Raw genomic sequence first — 24,292 nt, forward strand, 5'->3', positions numbered from 1 at the left:
AAGACCCAGGAAACTACAAACCAATCAGCCTAACATCAATACCCGGGAAGATACTGGAAAAGATAATTAAAAAAAAACCAGATCTGCCAACATCTAAAATCAAGTAAAGTAATAATTAGCAGTCAGCACGGGTTTGCTAAAACAGATCATGCCAAACCAATCTTATTTCATTGTTCAACATAGTGACTAAATTAGTAGACCAGCGAAATACTGTGGACATAATATACTTAGACTTCAGCAAGGCATTCAACAAAGTAGACCACAATCTACTTCTTGGTAAGCTAAAACAAAGTGGAATAGATAGCACCACCACTAGATAGACTTGCAACTGGCTGACAAACCATAGTCAAGTCTACATGGAGGGAAGTAAGCAGTGGGGTGCCACAAGGTTCTGTCTTAGTCCAGTACTCTTCAATATCTTCATTAACGACTTAGATGAGGGAATAGAAGGGGAACTTATCAAATTTGCAGATGACACTAAGCTGGCAGGAATAGCTAACGCCCAAGAAGATAGGCTCAAGATCCAGATGGATCTTGACCAGGGGTGGGATTCAAATTTCTTAATAACCAGTTCTGTTGGTGTGGCTTTGACTGGGTGGGTGTGGCTTGCTGATTGGGAATGGCTTGGTGGTCATGTGACTGGGTGGGCATGGTTGTATGTAAATATTATAAATATTTCTGTAAATATTGATTTTTTTAATAAAAAAGAGCAACTTTTACCCAAAAGCAGGTAAAGCAGGCAGGCAGACTGAGTTGCTCACAGAATTACAGATTCACTTAGAGATCTATCTTGCTGCAATCGGCTACCTGATTCTGTCACATAAAATTTGCTTGCAAGCAAACTGATAACATTTACTAGCAAGCAAACTCACAAAATTAACTAACAACACACCATGTGTGTAAATATTTATTTATTTAAAAAGAGCAACTTTTACCTAAAAGCAGGCAAAGCAGATTGAGTTGTTCACAGAATCACAGATTAACTTACAGATCTATCTATCTGCAATTGACTATCTGAGTCTGCACGGAAAAGCTTCAGTCCTAAGGAAGATTTGGCTCTGCTTTTAGGTTAACTAGAAAGCAAGAAATCCATTGATTTCCTGCTTTCTAACTAATCTAAACCTCTTGGCAGAGCAGAACAACTGATGGTCAGGGAAGAAAAAAAAGAAAAATAGTAACTTACCAAACCAGGCAAGTTGGATGGCTTGCATGCCAGATAAGGAGTGAGTGGCCGGGGAGGGGAGGGGCCAGCCAGTGGAGCGATTTGCCAGTTCTCTGAACTGCAGACGATCATAACACACGTGAGCAGCATTTGAAAATCCTCTTTCCTGCTTTTTCAAGCTCGGCTGTGCCATGCAAAGCCGATGAGGAGGGAAAAGCAGGGAATAAAGGACAGTCTAGGGTCGTGATGGCAAACCTATGGCACGCATGCCGGAAGTGGCACGCAGAACCATTTCCCTCAGCACGCAAGAGCTCGCCCAGAAGAGCCTCATTGCGCATGCATGCATGCCACCGCTGCCCAACAGCTGATTGTCGGGTATCTGGTGCACATGCGTGGGGGGGCATGGGTATGCAGGAACACACAGCGCATACTGGGGGATCGTGCATGCATGCGCAGATGGATGGCGTGGGGAGTGATCATACGCATGTGCAGACACTTGGCACACTGCACGGGGATCTTGCACACATGAGCAGACATGTGGCATGCTACAAGGGGATCACGCGCGCAGGCGCATAGACACACAGCAGGCTGCACGGGTGATCACATGACGTCCGGCAAGGGGATCATGCGCACATGTGCAGATGTGCAGTGTTTGGCAAGGGGATCACATGCGCAAGCGCAGATGCGCAGCATGCTGCAGGGGATCACCCATGCATGCGCAGGGGGGTGGGCCCAGCACGCATTGCCTTCTGGGTGCTGGCATGCAAGCACGCGCACATGTAATTATTGGCACGGGAGTCGAAAAAGGTTTGCCATCACTGGCCTAGAGTCTGGGCAGGCGGGTGGGCCAAACACCGAACTGATTCGAAGTCCGCTGCTCTTTGCAACTACCGGTTCTATAGAACTGGGCTGAACTGGTAGCATCCCACCCCTGATCTTGACAGACTAGAACCCTGGGTCATATCTAATAAAATGAAATTCAGTGTAGAGAAAAGTAAAGTCCTACACTTAGGCAAGAAAAACCAAAAGTACACTTATAGACTGGGTGAAACCAGGCTCAATAGCAGTAACTGTGAGAGGGATCTTGGAGTCTTAGTGGACAACCAGCTAAATAGGAGCCAGCAATGTGCAGCAGCAGTCAAAAAAGCTAATGCAATCCTAAATTGTATTAACAGAGGGATACAATCAAGATCAAAGGAGGTACTAATACCACTGTATAAAGCCTTAGTAAGACCACACCTAGAGTACTTCATCCAGTTTTGTTCATCACATTACAAAAAAGATGTTGAGACTCTCGAAAAAGTACAGAGAAGAGCAACCAGGATGATTAGGGGACTGGAGGCTAAAACATACAACAAACAGTTGTAGGAACTGGGCTTGGCTAGTCTTGTAAAGAGAAGGACCAGGGGAGACATGATAGTGGTCTTCCAATATTTGAGGGGCTGCCACAGGGAGGAAGAAGGGGTCAAGCTATTTTCTAAAGCGCCTGGAGGCCAGACAAGGAATAATGGATGGAAACTGAACAAGGAGAGATTAACCTGGAAATAAGGAGAAACTCTCTGACAGTGAGAACAATCAACCAGTGGAACAGTTTGCCCTCGGAAGTTGTGGGAGCGCCATCACTTGAGACTCTCAAGAAGAGATTGGACTGCCATTTGTCAGAAATGCTGTAGGGTCTCCCGCTTGGGCGGCGGGTTGGATTAGATGACCTATAACGTCCCTTCCAACTCCGATTATCTGTATCTGTATCTAACTAGGAGGAGGGATTATTAGGTATGTTTGCTGCCTTGAGCTCCTTGTAAAGTAATAAAGGGATAAAAAAAAATTATTGTAACAACTATAGAAACGGAATCTCACTTGTCTGAATGTGCTCCACCCGCTCATTTTATGTGTGAAATAGGAATTCTGAAACATTTACTCAAATTAGATTCTTGGAATGGGCTCAAGCCCCTTTATCTTATTCTTGCCTTGGTATCATGTGGCTCTTCCTCCTGTTCTTTTGAGGCCAGTCTCTCCTCCTCCTACATCTTACTGGACATATATGCTTCTATGTATACATACATACAGCATATATATGTTCCCTGCCACGCCCACCAAGCCACGCCCACAAAACTGGTAGTAAACAAATTTGAATCCCACCACTGGTGTGTGTGTGTGTAGGTATATGTTCAGTTTTCTATATATAAAATTTTAAAATGCACACACTTGTAAGCACAGTAAGCTGCTTTTTCAACAATTGCTATTTGTTTCCTACCTTTCCTTGTATTTTTAACAGTTCAATGACACACCATTTCATCATTTTTCTAATCACACCCAAATAAGTTCTACTGTAGTAAAATGATGTACATGCTGCATTCCCTTTTTATTCTTTAAAACTCCAAGAGACTATGGTTAACATTGATTCATTTGAAAGGGCATTCAAGCCTCTGTAAACAGTGAATTGCAAGGGTTCATCGGCAACCAACTGAAACATGTTATCAGAAACAAGAATGCTTGAGGCAACATAAAAGCTATGGCAGTGAGATGGGCATCCAGATAAGCTATTTTAATAAATAATGCATTATTTAAACAAATAAACATGATATGTCCTTCAGAACTGCTGCAGAAAAACAACGCATGAGGTCACTTTGACAGTAACTTGCAGATTAATTGATAGCAACACCATCAGATTCTGCCCTTCACTAACAGCAGAAGAAGTGGAGAAATTCATATCTCTTTTTTTTTTCTTGGAATAGAGTTTTCCTCAGAGCACGCAAGTGCCACAATCAAACCAAGGTAATGCTTCGTTGGGGAATTATTATTATTATTTAGCTGACGGGTTCTGTTGCCTGAAAAGGCCTGATATAGAGTAACAAATCGGTTAGAACAAGGCATTGTAAAGGCACCGGGCAGTCACTTGCAATGCATGAAATGGAATTAGTTTTAAATTTTCTCTTGATTCTGTAAGCAATAGAAAGGCAGGGTTAGTAAAATAATGCCAGTAGAGATAACTCAAGAGAATCTGGCTGAACAGGATTGTGGGAGGCAAAGTTGCTTCATTGTCTGATTCTCTTTTCCTACTCTAGGAAAACTAAAAAACAAAATTAAAAAATGTGAATATTATGTACTGTTGTATAAAACTTATTATATACAAAGCTGAGTAATCCTTAAGTGCAAAGTCTTGCAGTTGGCCTAATGGTTGGCACAAAGTTTTGCTCATCCCGAGGAACAGCGCAGGCTACAGTTGTCTGGCTGCTGCTGGCAGTTAAAGCCTCCAATGAATCACCTGAGAGCCTGATTGAGAGTCTGCTTCTCCTATGATGAACTGCCTAGTTGTACAGATCACCAAGATAGGCTTTTCTGAAGATGCTGCCCTTGCCAGAAGCTTGACTGTTGGCAATAGGGGAATCTGGTGAGATTCTCAGGAAATGGCAGGCAATCCATAAGGAGCCAGACTGGGTCCTGTTTCTCAGAGTTTAGCAAGATAACAAAAATACATCTCTTTTCCCAAGAGTTTAATTGCTCATCATTTTAATAATTGTGTTATCATTTTTATTTTTTAATTTCAATTGCATTGATTTTATCTTTTAAGCACATTTTTATTGTAAGCCATCTCGGCTGTTGCTAGATATGGAAAAGCAGGTTACAGATTCATTAAGAAAAGGGAATAAGAGAAGATTCCAAATCCTTATTAAGATAATGTAATCTCAAAGGAGGGGGGTCACATTTTTGAGCTCTCCAGATTTCTGGGGTCAGATAAGATATGAGAAATACACAGGCAAGTAAGGGAAGATTGGAAAAAAGTTGATTGAAATTGAAATAATAAAAATCAGTGTAGCTCTTGAATCACCGTTTGCAGTCTTCATCATGATTTATCTGTGATCTGCAGCAAATCATCCAGTCTTACTTTGGACCACAACAATGGCAGTTCTTTTGGTGACATGGCTAATATGTTTTTCCCCATAAAAATAAAATTCACTGAGCCAATTAAATTTGTATGACTTCTTGGCCGGCCCTGTTACTGTCAGTCAGAAATCCCACTGAGCTAGCATTTAGCCACTATCACTTGACAATATAACTTAGCTTTTTGCCTATATAGTCTGCATCCCCTAGGAATATTCCTTATAGATACTTACAGTCCCAAATACAAATCTGTTTTTTTTTAAAGAAAAACATTTATTATGATTCAGAGACATGCTTTAAAATTTATTTTGTATTTGTAGTGCGGTTCTTGTGTGAAGCAGATTGTAAGGACATTGTAATAAGCCCAAAAGAGTTAACAATGACATGGAATCTTTTCACTCATTTGAATTATATTTATTTATATTTCCTTTTCTGAAGTTCTGGAAGGCCCAAAATTCAAATATTTCCTTTCATTTTTATGAATATGGAAATTAAATATTAAAGTTTAATTAGCTAAAGACGTTGAATGCACTACTTTCAAACCATAAATCTGTTTCCACCATATTTATATAAGTAGCTTATTACTGTACTTTATCAGTAAGTTCTGAGAAACCAGAAAATCCAATCTATGCATAATGGAAAGTGTGGCTTTGATGCATGACAAAAGAATCATGATTATTGGTTTTTGCTTTAAGGATTATATTCTTCAGTCATTTTTAGAAGAGTTAAATTCTCTATTAGAAATGGCGGAATTTTGCTTTAGTGTGAGACCTGCCCCAACTTAGACATTTAGGAAAGAAGAAAGACCATCGACTGCATTTGGTTGAAATGATAGGTCTTTTACTAAAGAGTCAAGCAGTTGCAGCGAAAGTAAAGCTAGATCTGAATATTCCTGTGCAAATTTACATTTTCCCTTTCCCTCTTCCTTTGATCAATTAAATCGTGTCAAATAGTATTCTGTTTTGATGTTTTGGGAACCATTTTGATGCTTGATGCCTCTTGATGTAGTTTCACATTCCGTTCCCAGGCCATGTGTCCTTGGTGGCTCGTTTATTCCAGTTTGACACCTCTGGTTCATGTCAGCTTGTCTCTCCCCCCCCCTCCATTTGTCTTCCCTATGCCAATTCGAGCTTAATGTCCCCAAATTCCTTCACTCCTCACTTTCGGTTTATGGCAGGATGCCAATGAAGTAAAGACGCTGAAGATGACAAACCTTACATTTCATTATTGAAATGAGGGATGTAAAAAACTTTTTATTTTGAGAATAGAACAGTCTATTTATTTTCCAGACTCTAGAGAGATTTTTCTGTCCTTTTACCTGCCTTATGGAAACATCCTTCCCCAGAAATGAGATTGGCCTCGGCCAGGTTAACCTTTGCAAGGCCGTGAAGATGTGGAGGTATTCCTGCTCTTTGGAGTCAGAATGTCTATTGGAGCCTGTGAATTAGTGTTATTGCAACATTTGTATTGGGATTTTTATGGGATCTTTAGAAAGATCTCAGCTGCAGATTATATATTGTTTCTGTTTTTGTTATTTTGTGCTGTTTTTTTAAAATTGTTGTTAGCTACCCAGAGTTATTTGTTTGAGATGAACAAATAAATTTATTTAATTTAAACTTGTTTGAGATGAATAAATAAATCTCTTTAGCATCTGGACAACTGCTGTCCTCTTAGTAAGGTTTCCCAAGAAACCTTTCTACTGAATCTATTATATTAATGCATCACTACATATATGCAAAACTCTTTTTAAGATTAAAAGCTGACCCAAGTCCTCCTAAGCAAACAATCTCATCTTAAGCACTGTTTTTTAAATTCACAGTCTATTTTTAGTCTAAGTTGCTGGTAGAGAAACATTCCTATACCTCAGTTGATCTTTTAATCTTTTCAGATTTCAGTGTATTTCATGAACACTTTCATTAACCTTTGGTTAATAAATACTAATAGTCTGTTAAATAAAACACCTAATTCTCTAATAAAGGAAGCAAGAATGTACTCCAAGCTTGTAAGAAACATTGAAGTAATGTTGGAACAGCACATTGTAAGTAATCAAATTAACCTCAATCAACCATCAGTATGTTTTTTTAAAAATAAACCCTGCACGAAATATCCATGAAGGCAATTCTGATAATTTATATTCAAAATATAACATTTCTACTCCTGACAATAATAATGATACTGCAAATTAAAATTTATACTGTCTTTGATTTTCTGAGCTGTTCAATTTTATCTAGAAATTTTATCTACCTATAGGGAGAAAGCTGTAGGAGAATTGCTAATTTTGAATGTAATAGTGAATTCAAAATGTCTCTAGTTATCAAAGTCTACACCACTCTTCCATGTTTGTATAGCATACAGCCTATTGAAATGCTCTAGGTTGGTGCCATATGAAACTGCTGTTATAGAGAAAATGACTTCTTTTATAAATTGCACAGGGAGAAAGAATTTCTAGGTAGAAGAATTACTGCAAAATATGCAGATCTTTGCTAGTCTATAAACTGGAACATCAGATAAGGAGTAAAACAATTTCATTATTTGTTAACATAGGCATGTGAAAAACTAGATGTTTTTGGAGAGGTCTAGCAATTACTTGCTAAATGAGGCTTGACTAAATTTAAGTTTGATACGATGTTGCTGCTATAAACAAGCAGAACCATCCCAACTAAAGGACGGAATTCAAGGGGGAGATGATATTAATGAAATAACAGGGCTGCCTAATTATGATATCTAGCACTGAACCCAAATTATTTTTGTCATACTGGTAGCCTGAAGGGGCCTTTTATTATTTATCAAACTTGCCTTTTAAAAATACTGTATTTATAGGTCACATATCTGTGTGGCTTAAAGGTTTTGTGTCCAGGCTGCTACTGAGCTGGACATAGGTGTGAATCAGCAGAGGAAAAAAAAATACTCCCATCCCCCCCCCCCCAAAAAAAAAAAAAAAAGAGGGAGAGGATGGAGAACAATCTGAGGTGTGGCCTTGAAATTCAGCTGTGCTGTCCCAAGGGCAAATAAGCTATCCAGAGTACTAACTCATACTGTTTTGGGGCAGCTGGAGGCAGCATTTTGATTGGTCAAACCTAGGATATAGGTGTAGGATATAGGTGTATTGAAGTCTAAAGCCCTGAAGGAGGACATCACATCCTCAATGACTGGGAGATATGCTGTAAAAGGAGAGCCGTAAAAAAAAAAGAGAGAGATTGCCATGTTTGAGCCTGCGCTGCATTGAGGTTGTGGTAGCTAGAAAGAGACTTCATTTGGGGTGGGGTGCTGAGCCATTGAAATGAACAGGTGCCAATTCCTGGTCCAGGAGGAGGCAGAAGATACTGGTGAGCTCTTCCCAGGAGAAAGAGAAGAAAAGACCCAGACAAAGGGATATGTTTCACCCCAAATTTAAGGCAGAAGGGGACTGAGGGGCATGACTCCCGACAGATAGATGCTGGACTTTGGGGAAGTTGCACACTGAGAAGGTCTGGGCAGAAGACGCAGAGAGAGGTATGTCACACAACATACAGAGAGATGTTAACGAGGTCCCCCCAAAAACATTATTTCTTATTTCTCTTCGTGAAACATGGGGCAAGGAGGAAAGAGGAGGAATTTGGTAGTTATGCTAGCTTTCGGGTGGTTGTTAGCATATAGCTCTGGAGAGAGTAGAAAACATTACAAACTATAAAGTTCAGACACTTGTTTGTTTGTTTTTTCAATCATTCCGGTAAATATACCTGTATATTATAAAAAAAAAAAAAAGCTTCCATCACTGCTTAGCAATTGTCCTCCTCAGACACCTATACATCAGTTATAAAAGAACCTTTAGTCACGTGATGACAATCTTCAGTGCTGATTTTCATCTACACATTCTTTTAACAATTGCAATCATGTCTTTCCATTGTTGAGATGTTTCTGCATGAAAATCTCCAATCATATTAGAATTGTGCTTGGTTTATTGTAAGATAAAATATGGAAGGACTCGTAGAGGTTGACACTGCTTCACACTGCCCGAGCCTGGTTTCTCCTCATACTGCTTCCTTGCCTTCCTCCTGCTGCTTCTTCAATCAAGTGCTCTCTTGGTATATGCTTCGTTTGGGCACCGTTCAACCTGCCTCCACCCAGACTCTTCTTCACCTCTCTGCCATTGCTTTTCTCCTGATGGGGTGCCTGGCTCCCATCACCTCCACAAGCTCATCCTGCCTGCTTCGTGGGCATTCTTCCCCATCACTGAACCTGTGGGCCTGAGTAAGAGCCAATGGTTGATATGTACCTGTACCTCTACGGATAACTTATATATTGTTTTCACCATACCAAAATCCTTCACTCTGTATACAGAGGCTTGAAAGGAATTGATGTCTCCATTTCTATTCCTCCTTGAGGAGTATATATAGAAATGTGAGGCGAAACTAATCCAACCCAAGATTTAAACAAATTTAATTTGTTAATGACAAGATTGAGTTGGAAGAAAATTGACAGCATTGTGCTGTAAAAAGTACAGGTGGTTGTTGTCTTACAACCACAATTGAGCCCAAAATTTCTGTTGCTAAAGTGAAACATTTGTTTTACCTCATTTTACAGCCGTTCTTGCCACAGTTCTTAGGTGAATCACTGCAGTTAAGTTAGTAACATGGTTGTTAAGCGAATCTGGCTTCCCCATTTGCTTGTAAGAAGGTGGTCAATAATGTCTTTCCATTGTTGAGATGTTCCTGCATGAAAATATCCGATCATATTAGAATTGTGCTTGCTTTAATGGTCCCAGGATACTGCAACCCTCATAAATACATTTCAGTTGCCAAGCATCCCGATTTTGATCACATAACCATGGGGATCCTGCAACGGTCGTCAGTTTAAAAAAATGGTCATAAGTCACTTTTTTCAGTACCGTTGTAACTTCAAATCATCATTAAATGAACTGTTGTAAACTGAGGGCTACCTATACTGTTCAGGTACAGAGTCCATAGCAGTAACTTGGGAAGACCTCTAGATTTACCCCATGGAAATCAGTCCATTGAGAGAGAGAGAGCCTTCTTCATAGATGAGAGAAGTGGAGTGGGGAATGGGAGATGCAAGGAGCGAGGTCAGAATTCAGCACATATCTAGGATGAATTCATGGCTCAAGTAACATATGGAGGGGTCAATATATAACACAACAACAGAGATAACATCAGGATTGGGATAGAGGGCTGTAAAACAAAAGCAACAAAATGAACGTTCAAAATAGAAAATTGGATTGAAAAGGAAGATTAATAATTTACAAATGAATATTAGCAATTTGAATAATTTGCAGGCAACAATATGAAAATGCTTACCAAAATAGTATAACCTAAGGGACTCAGAAGAATTTTAAAAAACACTTGAGTCATAGCTATTTTGAACAAATTGAAAGATATGAAGATGGAAAAAAACCAATTCGACAAAATCAGCAGTTTTTTTAAAAAAGCATTTGTTTTATGAAACAAATGGAACATTGTTGGAACATATTACAAACATGGACTTTACCCTGATAAAGATAAAATATTAAAATGTTGGAGTGTTATCTAGGATAACCAATAATAAAGATCAACATGGATAATGGAGATTGAGAAATGCATTAGATCAGTAAAAATAGATAATGTGGTCATAACATAAAAAATGATTAAAAAGCAAACAAAATATATTAAATAGAGTGCATCAGGAAATGAATTACATGGATTTTGGCTTAAACATCTGATGACTTTCCATGAAAGATTGGCTACTTGGTTTAATGAAATATTGCAGACTGAAAGCATTGAAGAATGGATAACAATTGGTACAGCATTTTAATAAGATGTTGCAAGTAGGGTCATCAACAGTCAACTTTTCTACTTGTAAATTAGCAACAAAAGTTAATTGCCAAAATTGATAAGGAACAAAAGATCAAAATATCCTACAGTAAAAGGCTCCACTTACAGTATCACAAGTTTCAAACCTCTTTCTTTTATGCTTTGACCAGTAGGTGGTGACACTTTGTTTTGAAATCCTGAATGGATTATTTAAGAATGATCTCTAGCTCTCTCTCTCTCTCTCTCTTTTGCATTCCTGCAGTAAGCTTCTCAGAAGGTTGGTAATAAAATTTCTTTCTAATGACATTTGTTTGAACTATTAACCACAAATGTAATGTATTGAAAATATGAAAGATTTTTTTCTTTTCTAAGTTTTGACTTCATCAGGCAATGTAACACAAAAAGCAGCCGATAACGAAATAAATAATCCCCAATTAGGCCAGATTTTTTTTCATTTTGAAAAAGAAACTGGAAAGGTAGTAAGCATATAATCAGGTTATGGGACTATACCTGGCAACCTGGACCGTCCAGTACCGGTAATTCCCAAATCATATTGTTCTAGGCATCAGGTATTGAAACGAATATGGAACAGAACTAAAATCTGTTAGAAAATCTGACACCACCGTTTCATTTTGTTTGATGAACACAAAAGCTTACATTCTTTAATTAGAGCCAACAGAAGGTGGGAAGGTTTCAAAATCAGATAGGAATCTACTCTGAAAATAATAACATCAACCCCAAAGTTGAGTTTTCTTTGGATCTACTAAAGTTTCCGCTGTAATCAGTATTGATGTCTGGATTTATGAATACTCATTTGTACTTTGAAAAGACATTTTTTGGATTTTTACCTCTAAATGGCACCTGGTGGCATGCCTAGAAAATATACAAAGGCAACATGTTTTTTTCTGTCCATAATTAATTGGGATATCATAACACTAAGGCATAATACATCTAAAGCTCAAATATCTACTTTGAAATGAAAACTGATTGGAAGTTATATTGAGCTGTTAATTACATTCACACAGACCCTTTTCCAACTGATTAGTCAGATCTTTTTCTTTTAGTGTGAATATTAAAAACAAACTAATTAGCTAACTAAGTGAGGTTAAGGGAAAAGAGATCCCAAATAGACCTCCAGGAGATAGTAAACCTCTCTTATGTCCTGACTAGATAATCATTCTAAGCTGGCGGTTTGACTTCAATAATAAATTGTATTTGAACAACTAAGCTCCAGGATCGATCTGGCCATACTAAGTCATCTCTGTTCTAGTTTGTGAGAATATCTGGTGTTTAACTAGTCAGGTAATATTAACTCATACTACTCTAATATTTTCTTACAGTCAAAAATCAATATAAAGAAAAGTAATAAGAAGATAAAAAGATACAATATATTCACTACTGCAAACAGCTGATTACCACATTTCAATAGTGGAAGGACACTGGACAGCTGGTGCCAACAGGGTTGGGATCTTCTATTTCTAGGGTAGGATAAATAAGGACCAGAAGATTTTAGGATTTAAGTGTTTATGATGTGCATTGGTCACAGGCATTATTTCTCACCTGGCTATATAAGTGGTGCATGTCAGAGAAACATGCATATTTACAGGCATTTCAGGGCAAAACCGGTTCCATTACATACAGCAGCTTGTCTTATTGCATAGGACTCTGGCAAAGTTTACCTCATTAATCATAGTTCTCCTACTTACTTGTACAAGATTATTCACTAATTTTTCTTCCAAATTTTAGTTTCTAGTTATGGAATTTAAATCCATGTAGAATCCATGCTCCATGCAACTGGATCCATAAAATAGACACGTTCCCTGAAAACACAGAAATATTTGGATCCCAATCTATGGTGGACACTGAAACCTTTACTAATATCATCATCTCCAAGGTTTCAGATTGTAGTTTGTTGTGTGATCCTCTGTGACAGACATATTTGAAAGTGACTGCTGTCTTGGAATCCCTGAAAAGTGACTTAATAAAAAAATAACAATAAAAAGAAAACAGTATTCTACTGGATAAGAACTGTTAATCATTTACACATATTATAGTAAATATCTAACTCTTTCACATCAGGGAACTCACAATCCCATGTCAAACAACTAAACATGTCACAGTCCAATGCATAGTAGCAGTTTGTTTTATGAAACAGAATCTACAGCAGAGCTACTTTTGAAGCATCCATCCCCATTCTTAAACACTTGGATTCAAACACCCCTTTTCCTGCTTTTGAATACTGTCAAAATCTCTCCCCCCCCCCCGAAAACCTAGATCTTGTTTTAGACAAGGGACTTGACAACAATAATCCTTTACCATTATCCCCCCAGGATTTGCCCAAAATAACCATAGTGGTTTGTTTCCTGAATTAAGTGAGAAATTACAATCCCTTCCAATTTCTAACAAAATTTAAAAAAAAACCAAATTAAGAATTGTGGCCTTGAACCTTGAAGAGGAGCTGAGGGGAAATTCTTGTGGTTTTTAACATGTTGCAGGAGGACGAATGTACTGCCTGAAATCCAGCTAGAGAACTGGATGAATCCTTTTTGAGACTCCTGCCTTGTGATGCAGGAAGTCATTGGACTGGGAAGAAATAGGCTGGCATATTTTGCCCAACGACCAATTAATTGTTCTTGAATAGGAACCTGAATTCCAGGACCATATAATTGTTGTCCTGTGGTGCTACCATGTTGCCTTTCTGGGATGTTCTGGAGATGAAATAGCCTTAAGGTTCAGCTCCTACACGTTAGGAGGGTAGGGCTATTATTCCTAATAGTTTTTCTCAGAAGTCCCTAATACAATCCATTTCATTTATACAAGCCACCGAATTATTCTTAGCATGGTTCATACCTTCCCGGTTTTTCATCGTTTAAAGATAAAAAGGACAGAGGAAAATAAGCTCTGGGTGTGTATTCCTAAAGAGAAGGGTGCGCCTTATGGCATTCGGAAGGGCAGGCTGCTGTCCGCCAGCATCTCTTCGCTGCAACGTCTCCATCCCTCCACAAGGATTGACATTTATTTCTCGTTAAACTGAGAACAATGGGTGTCAGAAACTCGTGCCTCATAAGAAAAGTTTGCAGAGGCGGCGGAAAGCTGTCAGCCCTAAAGAAAGCAGCCTTTGTTCTCCTGCCCGCCAAAAGCAGGCGGGGGTCGGCTCCGCGGCTGTTGCCCCCCCAGACCAGATTTTTCGCCTTCGGGCGGCGGGCGCAGGAGAGCCACCTGGGAGGTCAGCGGCGCCCACCCTCCCCGGCCACATGGCGAGCGGCGCCTCGAGGCTTTCTGCTGATTTCAGGTCGTCCCCCTCCCCCCCCCCCCAACCGCTCTTTCCTGGGACCCAGCACCGGCCTGCGGGTTTCTCACTAACCCGACTGGGCCTGGGTGACTGCAGCATCGCGCGTCATCCGCTCCCGATTGGCGGGGCTTCGCCCGTCCGGCCCTGCCCTCCTTCACTCCGATTGGCGGAAGGAAAGAAGCCCGCCCCGCTTTCCTGGAAAGTTCTTGGAAATCTATCAAAGGTATTTCCTTGAACGGTGCGAGCGAGCGGAGGCAGCGCTGAATTAAAACGAAAACACGCAAGTTTTCAAACCATTCGCCGGAGATCTCTTCGCACGCTTCTCTTCCCGCCCGAGGGACGCCTTATTCCTGACCTTAGGAGACGGCCAGCCTGAAACGAGGGTACCTCGAACGGCCCCTTCTATTTATACTTTGCTTTCTTTTCTTCCCCCCACCCACTTTTTTTGTGTGTGTGTGTGTGTTGCGTGCCTGTCGGAACACTGATGTGAACACAATACAATTCCAGGAATCCAGCACTTCCTGGAATAGATTAATAGGGCACAAACAAAAGATTACGGAGTAGTGGTCCCCCCCTCTCCCCATCCGCTCCCAGCGACCCGCATTTCTTCAAGAGCCCGGCGTCGAGGCGAATGTCTGCTGGCTCCGCTCTTGCTCTTCTCCCCGAACTTATTTTTCACGCGGGGAGAGGTTATTTATTCAGATAGGTATTTATTATTATTATTTTTTATTCTAGTTTTTATTATATTCGTATTGCCATGTTTTAAAGTTCAGCCGGGGTTTACAAGGAAAAGAGCTACGGTCCAGCGCATTTTTCTGCTGGTAACTTGGTGCGGGGAAGATTTCTCTACAACTACTTCTCTACAACTCTTATTTTCTGTGAGCGATTCTTGAGTGCGGCTCACAGAAAGCTTATTGGGACACTTCTGGATTTCTGCTGACTTGCGGATTGTGGCAGCGTTCTGTTTGAGAACAAAGAAGAAGCGCGCCTTTCTCCCGTTTCTCTGAGGATTGGATGCTCTTTCCCGGGTCTTGGCGTGACATGATCCTCTGCGTTCAAGGGTAAGTTTCCTTACAAACGACGACTTTTATAAACGCACGCACGCACGCGGAATCCTCTAAAACCTTGCTCTGAAGTCAGTCCCTATTTTCAGTGACGGTTTACTCCAGAGCTCCCTAGGATTTTACTTAGATAAAACAACAAGAAAAGGACAGCAAATGTGGGCTTCCGTTCAAATCGGTGGCTCTGATGGTCATTTCTAACCGACCAAGAGTCTTCATGTTGGCTGTGCTTTTACATTTAAAGCAAAGTGCTGTAGTGACTAGCTATGTAAACCACCACATTTAGAGATCTTTGAAAATGAGCATTTACTAGATAGTTATCAAGAAATAGAAAAATAAACATGTCCTTCCTGCGTGTTTGTCTTCTAAAGTGAATTGTCTTTCAATCCAACTGAGCTGAAAAGAAGGTGGGACAACCATCAAGAAAAGGAGAATTCCAGGTCTGAACTGGGTCAGAGCACTTTGCTTTGAAGAGCAAAGATACCTGATTTGAAATGCTAACCCATTATGTTATTAGTTATGATAGAATAAATAGGTGAGACCATATGCATATGGGCGAGACAAGTCAAACATACTATGCTAAGCAATGGTGTTATGTGTTTGTTTCAATGTGACTATTCAGAAGTCAAGGCCATTGAGCGACTTGTAAATATGTGTGTACATCAATGTTGCCCTTAGGGTAATACACATTGGACTAATTGGGTCTTTTTTGCCTTCAGTTTAATCCTTTTCAGGTTCTTCTCTTACTATTAAAAATGTTTCTAATAACAAATCCTGTGTATTTATATGTTTACCCAGTCTAACATTTATTGTTCCTTCTGGTCATTTATAAACAAAACAATTACATTGTTTCAATTAATCTTATATGGCAGGTCCAACAAACTACTAAAAATTGTTGGTCATTTAAAGCTGTTCTAAATAAAATATTAGTATTTTTTATTTCTTAAATGTTACAAAAATGGGAGTTTTCCTTTGGACTTTTGTTTTATTACCATATCACATATATTGCAATCACATTTGTTTTTTATGTTTGGAATCCATGTTATTTATTATTTATTAGAAAATTTACATTTGCTTTTATAAATTATATCTGCTTTTTATACTATATCTGCTTTTGAATCAGTGCTGGATTAAAGTTATAGATTTATACACACTATCCTAAAAACACTATGCTAAATTACATCAGGCTTATTTAGGCATGTACTGTCAAGTTGTATTTTAATTGTGGTAGTAGTTATATTAGTAGAAAGACATACATGATTTCTGTATGTCCCTCTCTTGCTTCACCATTTAATTGCTTCCTGAGCTAATGTTTTACTTTGGATACATTGCACTCTCTAGAGCTGGGTTTCTCAACTTCGGCCATTCAAGATGTGTAGATTTCAGTTCCCAGAATCCCCCAACCAACATGGCCGGCTGCGGAATTCTGGGAATTGAACTCCAGACATCTTAAAAAGTTTGCAAGATTGAGAAACACTGCTCTGGAATCACATGCAGTACAGAAACCCAGTATCGTCTCACAGCGAAAATGAGAATGGCCTAGTAACCTCCAGTAAATTTCCTGGCTGCACAAGGATTTGAATTAGAATGTTTTTAAGGCCAACTTTGCCAACTACAGCAGACTCCTTTTTTCACGCTGGTGTACACACTTTTCTGGTTCTGTCAATCTTCAACTTGACAGTTCTGCTTGTTATTCACCAGCTTGTCCTGAAGCTGTTTTGGCTGTTGTGGAGTCTTTCCCTGGAAAGTTCTCTTACTCTGGCTGCATAATTCAGTATTGATAGCCACTGTGTCATATAGTTGAACTAGCTCTATGTTGTTTCCTAACCTACAATTTGGCAGTCTCTTTCATATTCCCAGTGGATGTCCCAAAGGTGTTTTTCAAGAAGGAACTGGACTTTCTGTTTTTTTTCTTTGAAGATGTTTAGCTTCTCATCCAAGAAGCTTCTTCAGCTGCAAAATGAAATGTCTTCAGAGAAAAACCAGAAAGTCCAGTTGCCTCGAAAAAAGCACCTTTGGGACAACCATGACCTGGATGATTGAGAATCTCCATAGACATTCCCAGTGGATACTTCTGCTAATTCTCACATATACATTTTCCCTCTCACAACTTTTGTTATGTCCTGTCATTTAATGAAGAACAAAGCTGCTGTTTCCCTTTCCCTCACCAAGGAGCCAACACCCCCCAATTGTGCAGCTATTGAACCCCAATGGGCTCATTGCTTGCAGCATATAGATCAAGAACTTAAAACAAAGAAAACAAACAAGAAACGTCTGCTTTAAGCCCCTCACCCCAAAAATAATTAAAATGAACTTGTAACTAGTTTGGTTTTAGGAATAATACAACTTTTAATTCCCTTATTTGACAATTACATGAGCAAACAAGAGACTCTTTGCTCTCACTGGTTATCCAGAAGAGTTTTTACTCAAAGAATCCCCAGCTAAGTATTTACTCACTTAAGAAAATAAGATGGTTTACAATGGCATGTGCCCTCTTCTCCTCTTGGCAAGGAAGCCCTGAGATTGCCAGTGCCAACTACACTACTTGCCTCATTAATTGTGGGAGTAAGATAGTATTCATTACTTTATTTTCCACTTGTTCATGACTATGAACATTCATTTACAGGGCAGCAATAGTGATGGAAAGAACAGTGACTTTAAATGGTGTACCTGACGAGTCAATGTTTTTTTTTGGGGGGGGGGCAAATGGCATTGGAAAACTACAGATAAGAGCAGATTCAGGATTCTTCTGGTTCATTTCTTCTGCTCCTGAAATATTAGATGTTAAAAAAAATAGAGGAAGGTTTAATTGAAAGATGCATCTTTGTAACATTTATAGCTTTAGGTATTTATATAGGCTTATAGAGTATCAGCAATAAATGAAGACTATAATGAGTTAAATAGTAAAGACACCTGAAATAGACCAAAGGATAGTAGAGGATTAATAAGAGGGAAAGGTTAAATTTTCTCTCAGTTACAAATTTTGTCTCTGGGACAAAAGGGGTAAGCTTTAAAGCCTCAAGTGAAAACAAGATTGCTCCAAAATGACATAGCCAACATAATGTCAAAGATCCAAATTCCTAAAGATCCTAGGAATAGCAGCAGTGATCTTCATGGGTTATCCTTTGAGGGATTATTTGAAGATTAGCCATGGTCTTTCAGAAGAAATAGTATGGAAACGTTTTATCCCTACTGTATATTTTGTTGACTCATTTGCAAAACAAACAAAAACCCTAAAAAGCCACACTCTCAGTATTATGTCTTGTTTTCTCACCTGTGTATCATACCCACTTTAGAGAACTATAGATAGATGTGTGTGTGTGTGAGAGAGAGAGAGAGAGAGAGAGAGAGAAAGAAAGAGAGAGAGAAAAACTAATTGTTCAAGTCAATGTAGATACTTTTTCTAAAATCAGCAACAGAATCACAGAAACTATTTCATTTAACCCAATTAGGATATTGAATACAATTTCCTTAAATGTAAAGGAATCTATATCAAGTTGGTAGACACAAGTTGAATTTCAGTTGAATTTGAATTATTTAATCTAGAGGTTGATTTTTAATCAAATTTGTCATTGCATCTCCTTTCTCGTTAGACACCAGGAAGTGTTTTCTAGAAGTGATTTTTGAGTTCTCATACTTTTCCATTTTAGTGGGATGAAAAATGCTTGTTTGTCAGGAAGTGGTCAAATGTAATTTTTAATAAGAAAGTTTTCAGTTCCTAATGGCTGGTTTTACTTTATGTCTGCTTTTACTTGACTTATAGTTGAACTAGGGTATTAGACTGGAATAATTGCAGAGAAAAGAAGAGGCTGAACAGAGAGAAGGAAAAGAAGATAGGAGATAATATACAGTAGAATAGACATTTAACCCTAACCCCTGTTTTCATTGGTAACACGTTCATATTGCACTCAATCAATTCTGGGCTATTATTTTAACTATTCAAAAGAGAAACTATATACTGTAAGCAAAGCAGAAAGATATAGTACTATTACTTGCGGGACCATTATGTTTACAAGGTTGAAATAAGTAAACTGGGGGAGTAAATGATCAGATTTCTATTAATGCAATATTTCCAGTTTTGTGAGCAGTTGCAAATAACTGTTAATGCGTTTATCAGGTAGGACAGAAAATATAACTGTGTGAAAGTCTTTGAAACTCTGTCCAAGAATATCCTGTTATGTCTTAGAAAAAGTTACAGAGGTTGGCATAGTGTAAAAAATGTTTCTTTAAAACACTAAAGCAGTTTCACACAATCTGGAATGTTTAAGTGGCTCTTTAAAAGTCACTCCGTGGCAGTGTGTTTGCCTGAAACCAGATTGTCAAGTACTCAACTGCAAACAGAGTCAAATGCTACCGTCTAATATTTGCTTCCTGGCAACTCCATAAGGTTGAGTGTTACTATTGAGGATTGACAGTGGTCATCTGGACTGGACAGTCCAGGAGACCAGCTGTTCATATAGTTGGAGCCATCATAGAGTTATCAGGGTACAAAGAAGGCCTATATAAATGGCCTATAAATTATCATTTCAGATAATCTCATGAGAGAGATGTTCGACCTCTTACACTATGAAATAATCATATTTATTTTAATGCATTTAAAATAATAATATATGTATCATAATGTTATATTTCCTTACTAAAATAAATTTGGGGATTAAAATTGCAGAGAAGCTAACAATATCATTAAAAGTCCAATGGAAAGTTCCACTGACCTAAGTGGAATATCCTTTGGAAGAAATATACATAACCCCGTACAGAGGGAGACCAGGATAATAAAAAAATATAGGATTGTAGTTTAGCATAGAGATATTTTTTTGAATCATGGCTGGCTCACACATGTTCCTACATTGGTTATTGTGAATAATGAATTTATTGATTTTCTGATTCAGGTAAGATGGTCCTTTAAAGATCAGTAACTATAAAATATAAGAAACAAATAATTAAACCAATCCCTGGAACGGTGGAATGTTTTCCAAGAATCTGCACGGTGTTTTTTCTTTATCTGTTTGTAGTACTTGCAAAGCATCAAGATGAATTTTTAAATTTTATCCAAATTTTACCTATTGGAAAATACTAAAACACTGTCTCATTTAAAGGACTGGTAAGCAAAGAACTTCTGTAAGGATAAAAAGAATCCTGAGCCCAGTTATCTTTAAATGGGTGACTGCTATGAATACAGTTGCCTTGTTTGTAGAAATGAACTCTAATGTGTACTTAAACTGCACAATCCAATGTATGTGTTTTCAAATGTAGCAATGTATTGTTCAGTGATACATCCACTTTAGCCAGAAAAGGAATAATCATCCAAAATGCTCTTCTTTTCAGAACCTATCCTTTGGTATCAGAGGAAAAACTCCGGAGGCGACCTGTAGAAGGCCTTGCAGTGAATGTGTCAGAACTGGTCATGCAGCCTCTGTCAGTCACATCCTTCCAAGAACAGACTGCCCCTCCCTTGGTAATGCCCAAGCTTGAAAGCAACTCCCCTCAAACCAGAGACCCAGAGGAGGATCTGCTATGCATTGCCAGAACGTTTTCATTTCTGAGAGAATCTGGTAAGGATCCAACTGGTGGTATTTTGACTCTTGGAATAAGAACCTATTTGTATATTGTTCAAGTGCACACTTCCTTGCTGCTGAGGAAAGCATCGGTATCTCCTTTAGGGCAGCCTGATTTTTAAAGAGCAGAATTCCGAAAAGGCAAAATGACTCCCCAATATGATTGTCTGGGGCTGCGGTTCCATAGCTCTTTGTCTTCAAACAAGCCCCACTTAACTCACGGACACTTCCACAGCTCCTTGAATATATCATCCCAAAGCTGACTTCATAAATGCCTTTGTAAATATCTGTGATACTTCCCATTATGATAATGACTAAACAATACTACTTAGGGAGGCAGTATACAATAGCCGCCACTTGATTTCCCAACTATATGCATGCACATATATGTTAATAAAATAGAAAATGAATCAACAAATGTTTCTTTTTCTGTTCTTTTTAAATGACTAGTTTGTCCTTCTCATCTATGTCTTTTTTTTGGATTCTCTCCCAGGCTGGTATTGGGGTTCTATTACAGCCAATGAAGCCAAGCAGCAGCTCCAGAAGAGGCCAGAGGGGACTTTTCTGGTACGGGACAGTGCTCATCCCAGCTACCTGTTCACACTATCCGTAAAGACCAACAGAGGCCCTACCAATGTACGCATTGAATACGCCGATAGCAAGTTCCAGTTAGATTCCAATTGCCTCTCCAAACCTCGGGTTTTGGCCTTCCCAGATGTGGTTAGTCTCATCCAGCATTATGTTCTTTCTTGTACTGTGGAGAGCAAGAGTGACGCTCCCTATCCATCTCCCATGCCTTTGCCTCCCCCACAAAAGGAGATGATAGCATGGGCGGTACATCTGAAGCTCATCCGGCCACTCAGCCGCAAGGACATTGCCCCCAGCCTGCAGCACCTCTGCCGACTACAGATCAATCGATGCACTGGAAAGACAGACCAATTGCCTCTACCAAAGAGAATGAAGGACTATTTGAAGCAGTACCCTTTTCAACTTTAAAGGCAGCCAGTCTGACTGGGACAAGCAACCAAAATAACGTTAAAAAACATCCAGTTCTGGCAATTTTGATCCATTGATGAGGTTATGTTCTTAAGTGGGCACAGTATATTAAATTGCCAAAGGAAGAGACTGTTTTTCCCATCATCCTCTCCCTTATTTTTCTCAGTTACCTAAATTCATTCTCATGCCATGGAGGAGACAGTATGCACAAGGTACACAAATCCAAGGCCAAAAATCTGAAGAAGATGCTTCTCTTATTTCTCTGCAGAAAGGAACTACTCTTGGCATGTGCAGACTACTTGAATTGGGCAGTCACAACTGTGCAGGGAATGTTCAAGCCTCAGAACTATATTATTTATTCCCATGGTACTCTTTTTTGTTACTTCTGAGTATATTGAATATCCTTCTTTTACTTTTGCAAGCAAATTATTTAAAGATGGGCTCAAACCATAACTATGTGAGACAGTCTTGCGGTAGTTCATTATGGATTTGAATGAAGTCTTCTGGCCATTGGCTACTCTATAATCTGTCTTGATGTATTCATACTCAAATATAAGATAAATATATTGGGAGTGTATAAAAGTTTGATTCCAGTTACAATCAACATCTGGACTTCAGTTCCCATTAGGTTGACAAAGAGATAAACTTATTCAAGTTTACTGAGCTTGGATTAGTAAACTTTTCTCTCCCTAATTTTTAATCTGAATCAGTTCAATCCAAATGATGTTTTGTTGAAATTACACAGGACACAGAACATATCTGTCCTATGAGGAACATAACATTGTCCTTGGAGAAATGGTCACATCCTGAAAGTTCATTTCTGTAGCATTTTGTTTATATCTTTTGGAGGGAAAATTCAGTAAACGGGCCATTTTTCTCCTATTACCATATTGGTGTCAACTCGTTAACTGAAATATTAACTCACAATATTGCTGTATTAGCACAAAGGAGCTTCAGGGAGAACACAATACTGATAACATTATTTACCAACATTTTTGCTTGTGAGTACTTGCCCTCTTTGATTCTGATGCTTGTCCATGGGGCAGAGAAGATAGCAGGAATTAAGTGTCACTCCAGCTTCCATCTTTTCCAATTGTTCTAGTGCACCTTACATTTGTTAGGTAGGAAGCTAAGACACTACATTGTTGGTTGTATAAGGGTGAGAAAGAATTACTGGCATTAATTCTGCCTTCCATTCCTTCCTCTGACTTACAATAACAGTAGCTGAGGATGGAAAATTTGTGTTGTCAAAGACTGTCTTTCATTATATGTCAAATCCTCAGGAGAGTTATACATATTTTCATGGTTTTATAGTTCAACAGTGAATACCTCTGCTGCATGTGTGAGCTCCAGGAAGGGTTAAAATTCTAGGGCAGTCTTTTCTAACCTGCCACTCGTTGGATGGGGGACTACAACATCCTGAATTATAATTGGCCCTGCTGGTGGAGAATTCTGGGTAGTATATTCCCAGCATATCTGAAGCTGCCCTAGATACAACTTGAAACAAAAGGAGCAGTATGCTCCTTCAGCAATCCAATGTGGCTTGGTATATTTAGTCAGCGTCCGTTTCTTCTTATGTTTTTTTTTCCAGAATTCGTTGTACGTATGATTTTATTTTAGATACTTCGATAACTGACAGAATGTGTGTGTGTGCGTGCGTGTGTGTGATGTCTGGTTTGTTGATCACAATGCTCTCCATTTCTGGAACAAGGGCAAATGAATGGGAGAATATCTATTAAAAATACAATAAATAATATTTTTAAATACTAAAAATGTTGAAAGCATTATTTTCTTCCAATTGCATGCACAATTAATTTTAGCCATTTCTTGAAGTATAGAAGTGAGTACATCAAATGCATCTGCTAATCTTTCCGTTTTAATTAGATCAGTGATCCCTCTGCACACATGGATTACCTGCTGTTTCTGTGCCTGAAGAGTAGATGAACCAGTAGATATGAAAAACACCAAGGAATGTTAGCAGCAGGATGGCAACCTGATGCCTTCCACACAGTCTGGAGTAGAACTCCCTCCATCCCACACAAGTTGAGTGGTTGGTGGAAATTGAAATCCAAAACAATGAGGCTAATTTGGTAATACTATCATTCATGATGATGGTACAAAGGTCCTATTTCCACATCTGGTCAATTTGGTAGGATTGAAAGGATTAAGTATACTGCAGGAATACCAAAAGGATTGGTTAACTGATTCAGTCAACCAACTTAATAAGACTCCAATTGATCAAACCAGGTTGAGAACAAGGTTACACTAACTACATAGCGCTGTATTGTGCTATGGGGACACTTAAACTCAGTCATCATAGACCTGGACAGAGAAATGGCTGAAAAAGTCCCATATACATCTAAAAAGCAATGCTGAAACAATGTTTAAAACTCCCTAGTATCTACAACCGACAAGGAAACCAAGCCATCCTTTCCAGATATGATCCTTGCAGATACACTTCCAACAAAGCAAGAAATAGAGAAGAAAAGGAAAAGGAAAAAGATTCAAAGAAATTTCAGAGAGCATGTGCTCTCAAATGTCAACGAACAGCCATCAAA

The 24,292-nt window shown here is 38.9% G+C and overlaps 1 protein-coding gene and 1 long non-coding RNA gene across 2 annotated transcripts; one reads left to right on the forward strand and one right to left on the reverse strand.

The window, feature by feature from the left end:
- Positions 1–11,076: 11,076 nt before the first annotated feature.
- Positions 11,077–14,347, reverse strand: LOC148126874 (uncharacterized). The gene is made up of 2 exons (XR_015741662.1): positions 14,195–14,347; positions 11,077–12,650 (listed from the first exon to the last, which is right to left on the reverse strand). It is a non-coding gene; the product is annotated as an uncharacterized LOC148126874 (long non-coding RNA).
- Positions 12,428–23,507, forward strand: CISH (cytokine inducible SH2 containing protein). The gene is made up of 3 exons (XM_026725327.2): positions 12,428–15,183; positions 20,509–20,735; positions 21,232–23,507. Exons 1-3 carry the CDS (start codon positions 15,137–15,139, stop codon positions 21,732–21,734), a joined length of 777 nt encoding a protein of 258 aa, XP_026581112.1. The 5' UTR covers positions 12,428–15,136; the 3' UTR covers positions 21,735–23,507.
- Positions 23,508–24,292: the final 785 nt, after the last annotated feature.

Source organism: Pseudonaja textilis, chromosome 2 (assembly GCF_049901715.1).
Source record: "Pseudonaja textilis isolate UNSWEBS1 chromosome 2, rPseTex1.2, whole genome shotgun sequence".
In the NCBI taxonomy this organism is placed as follows: Eukaryota; Metazoa; Chordata; class Lepidosauria; order Squamata; family Elapidae; genus Pseudonaja; species Pseudonaja textilis.

Excerpts from the sequence above, each read along its gene's own strand:
- CISH (XM_026725327.2), top strand. The coding sequence starts at position 15,137 with ATGCTCTTTCCCGGGTCTTGGCGTGACATGATCCTCTGCGTTCAAGG. Across the intron at positions 15,184-20,508 it reads ATGATCCTCTGCGTTCAAGG|AACCTATCCTTTGGTATCAG; the intron begins GTAAGTTTCCTT and ends TCTTCTTTTCAG. Across the intron at positions 20,736-21,231 it reads TTCATTTCTGAGAGAATCTG|GCTGGTATTGGGGTTCTATT; the intron begins GTAAGGATCCAA and ends ATTCTCTCCCAG.